This window comes from Pristiophorus japonicus, chromosome 2 (genome assembly GCF_044704955.1).
Source record: "Pristiophorus japonicus isolate sPriJap1 chromosome 2, sPriJap1.hap1, whole genome shotgun sequence".
NCBI classification, from domain to species: domain Eukaryota; kingdom Metazoa; phylum Chordata; class Chondrichthyes; family Pristiophoridae; genus Pristiophorus; species Pristiophorus japonicus.
Genome location: NC_091978.1, coordinates 113,072,400 through 113,087,771, shown reverse-complemented (window position 1 = coordinate 113,087,771; position 15,372 = coordinate 113,072,400). Strand labels below are relative to the sequence as shown.

The 15,372-nt window shown below is 45.6% G+C and overlaps 1 protein-coding gene across 2 annotated transcripts in view; it reads right to left on the bottom strand.

The window, feature by feature from the left end:
• LOC139240204 (integrin alpha-2-like) overlaps nucleotides 1-15,372 on the bottom strand; it is a 233,106-nt gene that overhangs the window by 179,234 nt on the left and 38,500 nt on the right. For both annotated transcript variants that reach the window (XM_070868661.1, XM_070868671.1), the window contains exon 2: nucleotides 8,067-8,193. In XM_070868661.1, coding sequence (XP_070724762.1) covers nucleotides 8,067-8,193 — 127 coding nt within the window. The remainder of the gene's footprint in view (nucleotides 1-8,066; nucleotides 8,194-15,372) is intronic.

The following is a 15,372-nucleotide window of genomic DNA, read 5'->3' as shown; positions in this document are numbered from 1 at the left end:
AGGCCCCTCATAATTTTATACACCTCAATAAGGTCTCCCCTCAGCCTCCTCTGCTCCAAAGAAAACAAACCCAGCCTATCCAATCTTTCCTCCTAGCTAAAATTCTCCAGTCCTGGCAACATCCTCGTAAATCTCCTCTGTACCCTCTCTAGTGCAATCACATCCTTCCTATATTGTAGTGACCAGAACTGCACGCAATCCTCTAGCTGCAGCCTAACTAGTATTTTATACAGTTCAAGCATAACCTTCCTGCTCTTGTATTCTATGCCTTGGCTAATAAAGGCAAGTACAGGCAACTCTCGATTATCCGGGTCCCTCAGGGATCGGGCTATTCCGGGTAAACGATTTTGCCGCTAGGGCGAGTGCACATCTCAGAGCTGAAATTTGACGGTGATAGAACCAACCACGAAGATTTAATTCATGTTATCATAGCGTGAAGGTAATAAAATACATGACAAAGGATTCATATTGCCTGTGTTAGTTATGTTTTATTTTTAAATGCCCCTGTAATTTGACTGTTCAGTACTTGGCGAGAATGTTTGGGTCCCAAATTTGATCCACGGTCTTTCACGTGGAGAGAAAGGTAAAACCGCGGGCAAAGACACAGTGAACCTTATTGTGTTGGAAGCGGATATTTTTAAATTCTCTGGAGTGGGAACATTCAATAAATAATTAATTGCACCCAGGGCTGCAGCGCTTTCGTGCAAACAACGGACGGTGCAGAAAGTGGTCAGCGCAGGACTGTGTGTGGGGTGGGTTTAATGGTCGTGTGTAAGAACGCGTTAAAGACCAAAAATGAGTAGTTTGGACAGGAGCTTTGCGTTGCTTTCTGTTGCAGTTGTGATCAGCTTGTTATCCAGTGCTGAGATTAGAAATGTCCATCTCGGTGCAGCTGTACACGGGATACTATCATGTGTATCGGAACTTCATCGATCCCAAGGATCCCCCCCACTGCAATGATTTAAAAGTGCCGTTGCAGCGGGTTCTCCATTAGATCTGTGTACGGATAATCGAGAGTTGCCTGTATTCCATATGCCTCACTAACCACCTTATCTACCTGGCCTACTACCTTCAAGGATCTGTGGACATGCACTCCAAGGTCCCTTTATTCTTCTAGTGTCCTTCTCAGTGTCCTACCATTTAATGTATATTCCCTTGCCTTGTTAGACCTCCCCTTCCTGAAGGGGAGTGTTTACTTAAGGGTGAGAGTCGCTGCCACATGATTTGCAGGGGAGAACATGGAGACACATGTATCACAGCCCCAATATATTTTGTTACTTCTTAATGGAAAAGTTTTTAGATGTGGACAAGTATTATAAAAAAAAAAGATAACACTCAGCTTGGATCAGTATCTAAGCTTTTATTTAACATTTACCTAACACTCCATTAGAACTTTGTGGATTACCTTCTGGAAGAAGGAGGGGTGCTCAGTTTCTCGAATAAAACTTCGTACTACCAAAAAAAAATCATGATTTCATGAGTTAATCTAAATAGTAATTTGGGTTGCATTGAGTCTTTTTGTGGTTTAGCTCATCCTTGTCACCATTGTCATTTTGAGCAGCTTTGGACAGTAGAGCAGGGAGAATAATAATAATTATAAAAATATGCAGCTTTTTGAGCTGTAGCCAGAGGATCATATCATTGCAATGGCCAAAGACTAAAGTAGAATGATCACTGCTGAACTCTGTCATCATTTGTGAGAAAATACTGTAAACAACCTTCTTAAATTAACATAAAAATATACTCATTACATATCGGCAACTGTTTTGTGTTGCATTTATCAGATTATAGTGTGTTTTTACTAAGGGGCTGAGTTTGGTCAAAGCCTCCACCCAAATTGCCGCCAATGGCCGCCGAGGTACCGGGCGGTACCTTCGGTGGGGTTTTCATCGCTGAGTTCCCTCGAAGGTCGACAAGCGGCAAATCAACGACGTACGCTGCCAACCTGGGCAGCAGCGGGCGGGAGGTCTAATTCTCGGCGGCAGAGGCACTTGCCGCCCAAGTGCCGCCAAGGATGGAGTCGAACCCACGGAGGGTCGAAGGCCTAAAAACAAAAATCATCAACAAAAAAAAGAAACATCTGAGGACCTCCAGGGGACCTCATCCAGCTAAGTACATGTAAAGAAATAATTTAAAAACATTCCATTTATATTTTTTACACGATATTGACACTTACCTGCCGCCGACTCCAGCCCGCACCAATCTGGCATCTCAGCGGGCATCTGCCGTCCGCTGACGTCGGCGGGAACTTCCCGGCGGCTCTCCCCTCCCGCCCGCTCCAGGCCACGTCGAAAGTGGCACTGGGTGGTTCGAGCAGAGGAAGGTCGGCAGCAGTAGGCGGCAGTCGGCAACAGTGGGCAGTAAGTTGATCAATTTCGGCCCCTTAGTCTTTACTTCAGACACCTATCCCACTATTTCAGATTATAAAACAAGCCTGCTGTTTAACTTCAACGTGTTTTCGTGTATTGAAGTGACCCTGGAGCCGAAATTGCCCCTTTCCTTATGGCCTGTTACCACCGCAAATCGGTGGCTACGCTGCGGAGTGGAGTAGCCGCTGACTTTTGGTGGAATGGCCGCTGCTAGCCCAATTGTCCTCTCGAATTTACCCGGCAGTGCCCCAACACCACCCCCCCCCACCAACCCCCCACCACTCTGCTGCTGCTGTTCAGTGTCAAGCACTTCATCACTGTGCGCACCGCCGAATTACCCCCAACGGTGACATTCCCCAGGGAAAATCTTCGACCCGCCCGGCGGTGCCAAAACAAGCTTTCCCCCGGTGGTCCAGTGAGGCTCTTGCTTTCCGCAATGGCGGTACGGTTTCCCTTAAAGGGGAGGATACATTGCCGCTGCCGCCATGTTTTTTTTTGTCAGCAGCCCGACAAATATGCCCCGTGTCCGGCCGGGCTGCCAACAGGCAGCCTGGCACCCCCTCTTGGGTGCCAAGCCACTGGCCCGGCCAAAATCCTCCCTGATGGCCCAGAGGGCCGAAGTTTTTAAATTGCAAAGGCTCCCTCATTTAAGTGAAGCGGAGAGCCGTGGTGACGTGTCGCCGTGATAATGTCATCGCGCTGGTGACTCCGCACCGCCCCCAACTTCCACCCCTCAGCGCTGTCACCGCTGTGTCATTGCCCCTTAGATGTAATTACCGTCCCCATTTACGCTGATCGCTGGATCAAAACAAAAAAAAATAAAGAGCAAAATTTTGCTAAAGAGTGGACCTGAACCTCAGTAAAAAACCACCAAAATGGGGCTGGAAATGCCTTATCAGTGAATAAATAAGGAGTTGTATCAATCATATAGTATAATTGCTCACATGTTTAGCACAGACCAATAACATACAAATACAAAAGGCAGCCATTGTGATTCTAGACCAAAAATTATTTTAAAATTGTAACTGAAAATTTAACTAAGAAAGTAAAACAGTAAACACTGAAAAGTTCCAAGTCTCACTGAAACATTAATAACCTAAGGTCTGGATCTGCTGAAGGCTTGCTCCTCAGATCAAACCTCAAACTATGAGCAGACTCAGAGATGCCTGCTGCTGAGATTTTCAATTCCATTTTTTTAAACTAATTTGGTCCACAAGCAATTCCATAGAAGACCAACTAACCCAAGAATTGTAATTCATTTGACAGGAGCTCCTCATAACTGAGGTGTTAATGAGCTTGGGTCTGGAGATCTAATGATTTACAATAATGAAGCTACAATTATAAAACCATGACAGGATGTGCAACTCTTTATTGTGAAGACCGCAGTCTTCACATGATAAAAGTGATTGGCAGCCAATAAACACACTGGCCCTGAAATTCCAGAGATCTATGTAACTGTAATAGGAGTCAGGTGGAACTCCCAGGGAAATGGCTAAACGCATGAAAAATAACCAATTGCGCTGTTCTCCTGGGGGTTCCGCCGGTCTCCCATCGGAGTTAAGGTAGGCAACCAGTAGAATACTTGTGGAATTTGAAATGCCACCTGCCGAAGAGAACTGACAGAAATGATCCTCTAGGATTTCGAAGGCAATTAGTTTGTTATCTGCTTGCTGGTTCTAAGTTGGCCTATTTATAAAAAATAAGTAACTGCCCCATAGTATATACATGAAATTGGAGCATAAATGGTTCCAGCCACTGGATAAAACCAGTTTCTAATGATTTTCTTGCGACAGCATGGTGTTCAAAGTACTGTAATTATGAGGACACAGAAGGTTTAATGTACATTTTATCATAGAAAATTATGACATAGAAGGAGGCCATTTGGCCCATCATGTCCGTGTCGGTAATATTTTATGCATACTTACTATTAGCTCCTTTGCTGGGGCACATATGACAACATAGGGGATGTTCCGAGAAATATTTCCCCTAATATTTTTTAAATGATAAATTTTAAATGTATTATTTTTACTTTTCCGTTCTGTCTCTTTTTCCTCCATCTCTCTCTTAATCCAATCTTTCTTTGCCTCTCTTTACTTTTTTTTCTGTACCTGATTTGACATTGAATTCACCCTTTTGCTGCTAATGTCACAATCCTTCAATCTGATTGGTTAAGGAGATACACAGTTGCTTGCGCTGATCACACATGTCCCAGATACCGTGTTTCTTTCACTGTGATGTTATCGGCTCGCACTTTCAGTAACTTTCCACACAAACAATTAAAAAATCTCAAACCTGTAGGGGAAAGTCTAACTTACAGCAGATGCCATTAGATGCCCTGCTACAGCAAATTATGGTGACAATGGGCTGTTTTAGTGGCAGTGAGAACAGGAAATATTTGGGCTCCCAGAGGTGGGAGACAGTGGAGGGGCTTTAACATAAGAACATAATAAATAGGAGCAGGAATAGGCCATACGGCCTCTTGAGCCTGCTCCGCCATTTAATATGATCATGGCTGATCTGATCATGGACTCAGGTCCACTTCCCTGCCCGCTCCCCATAACCCCTTATCCCCTTATCATTTAAGAAACTGTCTATTTCTTAAATTTATTCAATGTCCCAGTTTCCACAGCTCTCTGAGGCAGCGAATTCCACAGATTTACAACCCTCTGAGAGAAAAAATGTCTCCCCATCTCAGTTTTAAATGGGCGGCCTTATTCTAAGATTATGCCCTCTAGTTCTGGTCTCCCCTATCAGTGGAAACATCCTCTCTGCATCCACCTTGTCAAGTCCCCTCATAATCTTATACATTTCGATAAGTTCACCTCTCATTCTTCTGAATTCCAATGAGTAGAGGCCCAACCTACTCAACCTTTCCTCATAAGTCAACCCCCTCATCTCCGGAATCAACCCAGTGAACCTTCTCTGAACTGCCTCCAAAGCAAGTATATCCTTTCGTAAATATGGAAACCAAAACGGCATGCAGTATTTCTTTACAAAACTTGAAAAACTTTAAATTATCTTTTAATTAATTGAAAGGCTTGAAATGCCTGAAGCAGGTTTTTACAGTGCCATCTAGGCAGGAATCAGATTTGGGAGATCTCAAAGGTAACAAATGGGCAGAGTAAAATGGAAGAAAAAAAAAACTTCTATTTGTATATCGCCTTTCACAACCTCACGGCACCCCAAAGCGCTTTACAACCAATGAATTACCTTTGAAGTGTAGTCACTGTTGCGATGTAGGAAAACTGTAACTAGCATCAATAGAAACAGAGGAAAACATAACCGAAAAGCACGAAGGACATAGCATGATAGAGCTGGTCTTTGACAAATGTGACTGTGACAGAAAAAACACGACATTTACAGGAAGTAGGTGTTACACAATCGGTGCTGAGTGCAGATGTAAGTCATTTAATATATCAAAGATTGCTTGTTTTGGATCATTTCTGGTTCCTCCTCTGCTGCTCCTGGAAATCTGGGGGGGTAATTTTTACTTACCAAGCATTCCAGAGGAGGCTGCAGGACCAGGGAGGTCTAATCCCCGAGGGGGGGGGGGCGGGGGGCGGTGGGGGTGGGGGTGCGATCTGAAGGAGGGTCCAATCCCTGACTTCAGGCTGGAGCAGGTTTGTGGGGGGGCATCTGATCCCTGACCCCAGAGTGTCCGATCCTGAGGGAGGCGTATTTGTATGTTGGGGGCTGGGGGGTGCGGTCTGATGTTTGGGGAGAGTGGGGTGCTGGAAGGAATCACTCTTGCTGCTCCTGGCCCACCAGGAGTGTTCGCAAGGCTGACCGCACCTCGCTGCAGCTGCCGTGTTTCCCAAAGCCCCGGAAACCTGACCAGCCACAGTAAAACCTGTGCGGCAGATTTAAATCCGAGGTTTCCAGCATATTTATCATATTTACAATGGCAACCTGCCTCCTGGAAGTGGGTTGTCTGCTGGCCCCTTGTCCCGCCTCAGGTAAAAAAAACCTGGAAGTCGACTGGTTGGAGCCAGTTTCCCAACACGCCTCTAACTTTTGGCCATTTAACCCCCTAACCACACCCAGGGGGTAATTTGCACATGAAAAAATGGGTATGTTAGGGGCCGGGAAAGTGAAATTTGTAAAAACCTAAATCCTGACTCCCTACCTGCCTCCAGCCCGCCCACTTTCACCTTTTACACAGGCGGGACGGGGTGAGGGCAGCCAACCCACTGCCAGGAGATGGATTGGCATTTTAAATATTATAATGCCTGAAGCCTCTGCTTTAGCCTGCTGTGCAGGTTGAACTGCAGGCGGCAAGGGATCCCGGGGCTCAGCATTCTCAGTAGCTGCAACGAGGTGGCCTCAGCCTCGGGAGCAATCCTCGTGGGCCGGTAGGAGCAGGAATGCTTCCTCCCGGGCCCTCAAGGTCACCCACCAGCAGCCGCACCGTCCCCTGGGTCGGCAATCGGATCTCCCACTCAGGGGTCGGGGATCGGACCCCTTCCCTCTGGGGATTGAAGTCAGGCCCAAGGTCGGGGATTAGACCTCTGCCTGAGCTTGTAACCGCCTGCCCACCGCCCCCCGAGCTTGGACTTCCCCAGACTTGGAACCGTCCTGCTCCCCCCCGAGCTTGGACCTCCCTGGAATTTGGACCTCCCTGGTCTTGGAATCGCCACCCCCCCCCAAAAGGACACACAAAATCTGCAAAGGAATATAGACAAGCTAAGTGAGTGGGCAAGAATTTGGCAGATGGAGTATAATGTGGGAAAATGTGAGGTTATCCACTTTGGCAGTAAAAATAGAAAAACAAATTATAAGTTAAATGGAGAAAAATTGCAAAGTGCTGCAGTACAGAGGGACCTGGGGGTCCTTGTGCATGAAACACAAAAAGTTAGCATGCAGATACAGCAAGTAATCAGGAAGGCAAATGGAATGTTAGCCTTTATTGCAAGGGGGATAGAGTATAAAAGCAGAGAAGTCCTGCTACAACTATACAGAGTATTGATGAGGCCACACCTGGAGTATTGCGTACAGTTTTGGTCTCCATATTTAAGGAAAGATATAATTGAATTGGACGCTGTTCAGAGAAGGTTCACTAGGTTGATTCCGGAGATGATGGCGTTGACTTATGAGTATACTTTGTGTAGGTTGGGCCTATACTCATTGGAGTTCAGAAGAATGAGAGGTGATCTTATCGAAATATATAAGATAATGAGGGGGCTCGACAAGCTGGATGCAGAGAGGATGTTTCCACTCATCGGAGAAACTAAAACTAGGGGACATAGTCTCAGAATAAGGGGCCGCCCATTTAAAACTGAGATGAGGAGGAATTTCTTCTCTCAGAGGGTTGTAAATCTATGGAATTCTCTGCCTCAGAGAGCTGTGGAGGCTGGGTCATTGAATATATTTAAGACGGAGATTTAAGACAGATTTTTGAGCGATAAGGGAATAAAGCGTTATGGGGAGAGGGCAGGAAAATGGAGCTGAGTCCATGATCAGATCAGATATGATTTTATTAAATTGCGGAGCAAACTCGAGGGTCCAAATGGACTTCTTCTGCTCTTATTTCTTATGTTCTTATGTACTCTCTTTACAGATTGAACATTGTACTGCTCTTGTTTTTTTATTTACTTTATCACTTTATAAGGTGCAGTAGACATTAATAACATGATTGTAGGTGAACTGTGTTCTGTTATTTTGTTCTCAAAATAAATGTCAGAATAACTTGTGCCTTACCATTGTCCATCAGAGTTTGAGAACTGCTGAATGGAGGTGCCAAACTGAACACCTGGAGGGCCTGACAACATTTTGGCTCCCATCACATCAACGTTAAAAGTCTCGGATGGTTGAAGAAGAAGACCACCTATAAAAAGGACAAAAACAATTTGTGAATCAGGATGAATCTTATAATTCAGAATGAATGCTATTATATTAAATAATTCCGCACTTTTTCAAACCCACTTGAGTAATACATGGCCTGAAAGGATGGTGGAGGCAGACTCAATTGTGACTTTCAAAAGGGAATTGGATAAGTACCTGAAGGAAAATAAATGTGCAGGGCGATGGAGGAAAAGGTGGGGCCTGGGACTAGCTGAAGTATTCTTGCAGAGAGTCGGCATGGGCTCAACGGGCCGAGTGGCCTCCTTCTGTGCTGTAACCATTCTATGACTCGATAATAATATTCCGGGATCTTGTAGGTTATTATTGTCGCATTCAGCCTTTTTATTTTAGAAACGTGAGCACTGATTAACAATTGCAGTGTGAAAGAGCTGTTCACACTCAAGGTATTTCTTTGCCCTTGGAATGCAGCTGCGTGATAGGTTTTCAATCTTGGGCGTCCGGCGGAATGTGTGGGCCAATGACCCGATCCTGACAGTGGGAATCCCCATCCTGACAGTGGGAATCCCCATCCTGACAGTTGGATTCCCAGCCCTGACAGTGGGAATCCCGATCCTGACAGTGGGAATCCTGACCCTTACAGAGGGAATCCCGATCTCAACAGTAGTAATCCCGATGGGTTTCAAGGGACGCACTTCATTACCATTCCTTCGGAGAGCTGCACGCCCCCAAATAACTGTCCCCCTGTAGCCCATCTCCTGCTTTTGGCCCAGCACCATATTGGGTGATCTGCAGGCTGGCCTAGCCAGCATGAAGCTAGGTCTCGGGAGAGCGGGGAGGAGGAGGCGCATCTGTGGAGTGCTCAAAAGATTAAGGAAATTTAGATGCAAGTGAAATACACCCATTTTTATGCTCCACCTCAATATCTCGACATCCTCCGCTGATTCAGTGAAACTTTCACTGAAACCCTCTGATGCTCATCAACATAGCTCAGTCCCCACATGCAAAAGACCAGAGAATGCGAGCTTTCAGCATTTACAGTGGTTCTGAATGGATGTAAGTTTACACCTAAAAATATGGGCAGTGGTTGTTTTTTATTTCTCTTCACTGCAACCTACATTTTATGTTCTGGATCTTTGAATGGATTTTGCTGCCATCAGAGTGAGTTACATTGTATGTGTGCTTAAGGTGCACAAAGGAATATGCAGTAAATTCTGCGATTTCCTCATGTCCTGATTTTTTACTTTGATTTCTGCTTGTTTTAGCCTTGTTTTTAAGTTCCGGGGTATGCTAATGAGATTCACAGGAGATTCCGGCGTATGTTGCCGATTATCGGGCTCAATTTAACCCAGTGATTTGTGCGGTTTTTTTTGCGCAGCCTGCTTTTTTTGGCCTAAGTTAAAAAGACATAGTTTCCCCAATCAATTTGCACCAGCGTAACTCAGTTAGTTACGATTTTTTTAGATAAGTTTTTTCTTCACACAATGAGGGTGTAACCTGCCACCCACGCCAATTCTGGCCATTTAGGCAAGTTCGGCCAGCTGAGAGTTACTCCAGTTCTTCTTAGGCCAGCATATGTGGCCTCTGCGGAAAAACCTTCTGGAGCGTTAAAGAAATCGGCGCAGGTAAGGGAATCGGCGCAGGTAAGGGAATCGGCGCAGGTAAGTGCAGCAGATGCCTGGACAGCAGCAGCAGGAAAGGTAAGAGAGAGGGGGAGAGAGAGGTGGGGGTGGGGAAAGAGAAAAGACAGGGGGAGAGAGGAGGGGTGGGGGAGAGAGAGAGAGGAGAGGGAGGGTGGGAGCAGAGAGAGGAGGGGGTGGTAGGGGGGGGGGGAGGAGAGAGGAGGGTGGAAGCCTTTCAGGTGTAGTTAGGTGCAGGGACCAGGAGGGTGGTGGCCTTTCGGCCTGGGGTAGGGACGGAGGGAGAGCAGACTGGGAGGCCACTCGACCTAGATAGGGGCAGGGAAAAAGAGCGGGAGATCATTCAGCCTGGGCTAGGGGCAGGAGCGGCAAGGCACTCGGGGCTGGGGAGTGGGGGGAGGGGGCGCGTTAGCTGGACCAGCATCGGCAAGGGGCTCGGGGCGGGCTAGGGAAGCAGACCCGCAAGCCCTTCAGCCAGGGCTAGGGGTGGGGGAGTGGGACTGGCACCGGCAAGGCACTTGGGGCAGGCTAGGGAAGCAGACCAGCAAGGCACTCGGGGCTAGGGTCGGGCGGGGAAGTGGGACCGGCACCGGCATTGGGGCGGGGGGGGGGACACTTTACTAATTGGAGGTAAGTTGCTGCAATATATTTTAATGTGTTTTTAAGTTGATGCCATGTGTTTTAATGTGTTTTTAAGTTGATACAATGTGTTTTAATGTGTTGTGAGCTGGCTGTATGTTTCATTTTCCAGCCTCAGCTCGCATTGTTACCGTGGCAACCTGAACATTTTGGCGCAGATCAAAGCTCCACTCCCAAACTAAAGGACAGATTAGGCTGTGCCAAAATAAAGAAATCCAACGTAGAAACTTAGAACATTTCTTTTTGCCGTACTTGGGACCCCTCGGTGCTTTTTTTTCCCTTCAGACCACTCACTGGTCGCTCATGCTCCAGCAATGTCGCAGGGTCCGGGCCGCAATCTTACAGCTCGGCACTCCATCTCGGTGCTGGGCTGTGGCCAGGGCACCACGGAGCCCTGGTGGCCCAGTGGAGGTCATCAAAGGGCCTGCAGAGTTCACAGCGGCCCTCCCCTTTATTGGAAGGGGAGGGGCATTGAATTATTTCAGCGCTACACAGAGGAAGTCCCGCCATGACTTGGTTACCGCCCTCAAACATGGCGTAAACCAATTTCTTCCCTTTGGGCTTTTCCATGGTAATATCGCTGTTAAGTTTCCCATAAAAAGTTCGGCCTTGTTTGATTAGGTGTAACTGGGGTTTTAGCAGCCTATTGACTGCTAAACAAATGTATGGCCCTGAAAAACTAATTTTAATTTTGTGGAGTGTCAAATTTCTCCATAATAATGAAAATTACTGTTTTTAAGAAACTTAAAAAAAATATATATTTTTTAAGTTTTTCCATATTTATTTCAGGTTTTCCTTTTCCCCATGTGAGGGCCCCAATCTTTGTTTTGCTCTCTGTAACATTTTTAGAAAGTCTGAATAAAAGCAACTTCTTCACTTCCTGGTTCCCTATCTGTAAGAATTCTGCCAGGTGATTCGCTCCTTAGACAGGTTGTTGACATCATAGCAGATCGTGCGATGGGATTCCCACTCCACTACACTGATCTCAATAGCACGTTGAAAAAGGCAAACTTCCTGCCACAGAGATTGCAAGCTATTTGTGGGTAGCTTTCTTCAGGGCCTGAGGCGAACATCTTTGCTTCCCCACTGAAGAGATCGCAAAGTCTCTGTTTAAAGAATGGACTCAGTCGAGAATGTTTCGTGGACTTTATGTATTTTTTTCTCTGAGGGTACTTTCCCTGTGGTGGGGTCACTCTGTGCAGATATGTGAAAAGGCTGGTTTGTTAAAACTCCAGATTCCACAGGTTAGATGCGGGAAGAATGTTCCCGATGATGAAGTCCAGAACCAGGGGACACAGTCTTAGGATAAGGGGTAGGTCATTTAGGACTGAGATGAGGAGAAACTTTATCACTCAGAGAGTTGTTAACTTGTGGAATTCCCTACTCGCAGAGAGTTGTTGATGCCAGTTCATTGGATATATTCAAGAGGGAGTTAGATACGGCCCTTGTGGCTAAAGGAATCAAGGGGTATGGAGAGAAAGCAGGAAAGGGGTGCTGAGGGAGTGATCAGCCATGATCTTATTGAATGGTGGTGCAGGCTCGAAGGGCCGAATGGCCTACTCCGGCACCTATTTTCTATGTTTCTATGTTTTAGCCATTTTGTAATACAGCAGAGGAGGACAAAGGATTAATTAGGAGGGGGAAGATAGAGTATCAGAGGAAGCTTGCTGGGAGCATAAAAACTGACTGCAAAAGCTTCTATAGATATGTGAAGAGAAAAAGATTAGTGAAAATAAATAAATAAGTGCGATTTTTCACCGAAGCATTCCTGTCCGTGACTTATTTCATTTACACTCTGAATAATAATCCCCGGGTATAGAATTCTTGTAAGGCGGGGTGATTCGAACCGTCCATCTAGCCATTGGGCTAGGATCAAAACTGCTTACACCACAGACTGCAAATTCTGGTCCATTGTGATCATGTTCTGATTCCTTTCAGCTGCATAGGTGTGAAGGAACTTTCCACCTGGTTACTGTCGGCACATGCTCAGCTCTTCCCACCTGCACTCCCATTCAAGTACGAATTGTAAACAGTACAGATGAGCCGAATGCATGCCAGCTGTTCAAACAACTGTTACAATAACCGACTGGAAGCCTCCTTCACTCCCAGGCAGTAAGGAAAATGTCCCCACAACTGCTCAACAGTTTGTTCCAGGTTAAATCACTTTCCCTAATCATAAAAAAAAATGTGGAAAGTAGTTACATAGAATTACATCCAAATACATCGAATTTACAGCACAGGAACAAGCCATTCCTACAAACAGATCCATGTTGGTGTTTATGCTCCACATGAGCCGCCTCCCACCCTACCTCATCTCACCCTAACAACATATCCTTCTATTCCTTTCTCCTTCATGTATTTATCTAGCTTCTCCTTAAATGCATCTATACTATTCACCTCAACTACTTCATGTGGTAGTGAGTTTTATATTCTAATATTCCCTTGGTAAAGAATTACTTAAATAATACAATAATTTAAAATATTAAGTAACTGTTAGAACAATAAACAAAAGTTACGTCCCAAGTGAATGAAAGTAATGATTTATCCTGGCACTGCATTTCAATACACCAATAAACATGGGAACGTTAGCATATTGGTTAAATTACAGGACTACTAATCCAGAGGCCTGGACTAATACTCCAGAGACATGAGTTCAAATCCCACCATGGCAGCTATTAAGTTCAGTTAATTAAATAAAAATCTGGAATTAAAAAAAAATTAGTTTCAATAATGAAACTATCAGATTGTCATAACAACCCATCTGGTTCACTAATGTCCTTTAGGGAAGGAAATCTGCCATCCTTACCTTACCTGGTCTGGCCTATATGTGATTTCAGAACCACAGCAATCCAAAATGGCCTAGCAAGTGACTCAGTTGTAATAGAACGCTACAAGAAACAATAAGAAGAATAAAACCAAATGGACCACCCAGCAGTGACCTCAGCCCCGACTTTGGACATCACAATCGCACACCCAGCCCAGTAGACCTTGCAAAGTCCTTCTCACCAACATCTGGGGACTTGTGCCAAAATTGGGAGAGCTGTCCCACAGAACAGTCAGGCAACAGCATAGTCATACTCACAGAATCATTCCTTTCAGACAATGTCCCAAATTCCTCCAGCACCATCCTCGGATATGTCCTGTTCCCTGGGCAGGACAGACCTACCAGGAGTGGCCTGGGAGTCCTCAACATTGACTTCAGACCCCATGAATCTCATGGTTTCAGGTCAAGCATAGGCATTGAATCCTCCTGCTGATTACCACCTACCGCCCTCCCTCAGCTGATGAATCAGTACACCTCCATGTTGAACACCATTTGGAAGAAGCGCTGATAGTAGCAAGGGCATAAATGTACTCTGAGTGAAGGACTTCAATATCATCACCAAGAGTGGCTCAGTAGCACCACTACTGGCCGAGCTGGCTGAGTCGTGAAAGACATAGATGCCAGACTGGACCTCCGACAGGTGGTGAGAGAAACAACAGGAAGGAAAAACCTACTTGACCTCGTCCTCACCAATTTACCTGTTGCAGATGTATCTGTCCATGACAGCATTGGTAGCAGCGACCACCACACAGTCATTGTGGAGACGAAGACCCGTCTTCACACTGAGCACATCTTCCATCGTGTTGTGTGGCACTACCACCGTGCTAAACGGGATGGATTCAGAATAGATCTAGCAGCTCAAAACTGGGCATCCATGAGGCACCGTGGGTCATCATCAGCAGCAGAATTGTATTCCACCACAATCTGTAACCTCATGGCCTGGCATATCCCTCACACTACCATGACCATCAAGCCAGGAGAGCAACACTGGTTCATTGAGGAGTGTAGAAGAGCATGCCAGGAGCAGCACCAGGCATACCTAAAATAAGGTGCCAACCTGGAGAAGCTGCAACACAGGACTAGATGTACTCTAAAAAGCGGAAGAACTTAGCCCTACAGACAGGGCTAAGTGATCCCACAATAAAATCAAAACTCTGCAGTCCTGCCACATCTAGTCGTGAATAGTGGTGGACCATTAAACAACTAACGTGAGGAGGAGGCTCCATGAATATTCTCATCCTCAATTATGGCAGAGCCCAGCACATGAGTGCAAAAGACTTGGCTGACGTGTTTGCAGTCATCTTCAGCCAGAAGTGCCTAGTGGATGATTCATATCGGCCTCCTCCTGAGGTCCCCACCATCACAGAAGACAGTCTTCAGCCAATTAGACTCACTCCACTGTTAGAAATTGCCTCTTTATGGCTATGTCTAGTCACTTTAAATAATCAGGTTTGTGTGCAAGCCAATATGGTGGATATATTGGGGCTAAAATTCTAGCCTCACCGGGTTCGTACGAAGTGTGCACGGACCCGGCAAGGCCTCACAAAAGCTGCTCTTTGGGGTGCGATGTGCATGCGCCGAAACCTGGCTTTTCCGATCTGTCAAGATTTCTCTCAACAGATCCTCCACATCCTTGGGAGAAGGACATCCGCGTGGGTGAGATTGGGCTATTTGTGTAACTCATGCCCAACGAATGTCCTTCAGACTCTTACGCCTGGTAAAAGCAGGCGCATAGCCTACTTCTACCAGTATATGAGTTTTAAAACATATAAAAATTTAATTTTAATACACATTTTTATAGTAAAATCCCTGTCCATTAAGGTAAGTTTATTTTAAACCCTGTTAAAACACATTAAAAAAATATTTTTTTTCTCTAAAACATTTATTTAACTTCAATTAATGTTAAATATGTGAGGTATTTTTAAAAATTTATTATGTGGTGTTTCTTGTTTTAGGATTTATTCTCATTGATAATAATGGGAACTCGGAGAAACGGAGTTCCCATTATTATCAATGAGAATACTGCAGAGTGATAGGTGGTCCAAGCCCACATGACTCCAGCATTTTCTCACGTATGAGGAAGTCCTCTCCCTGTACATTA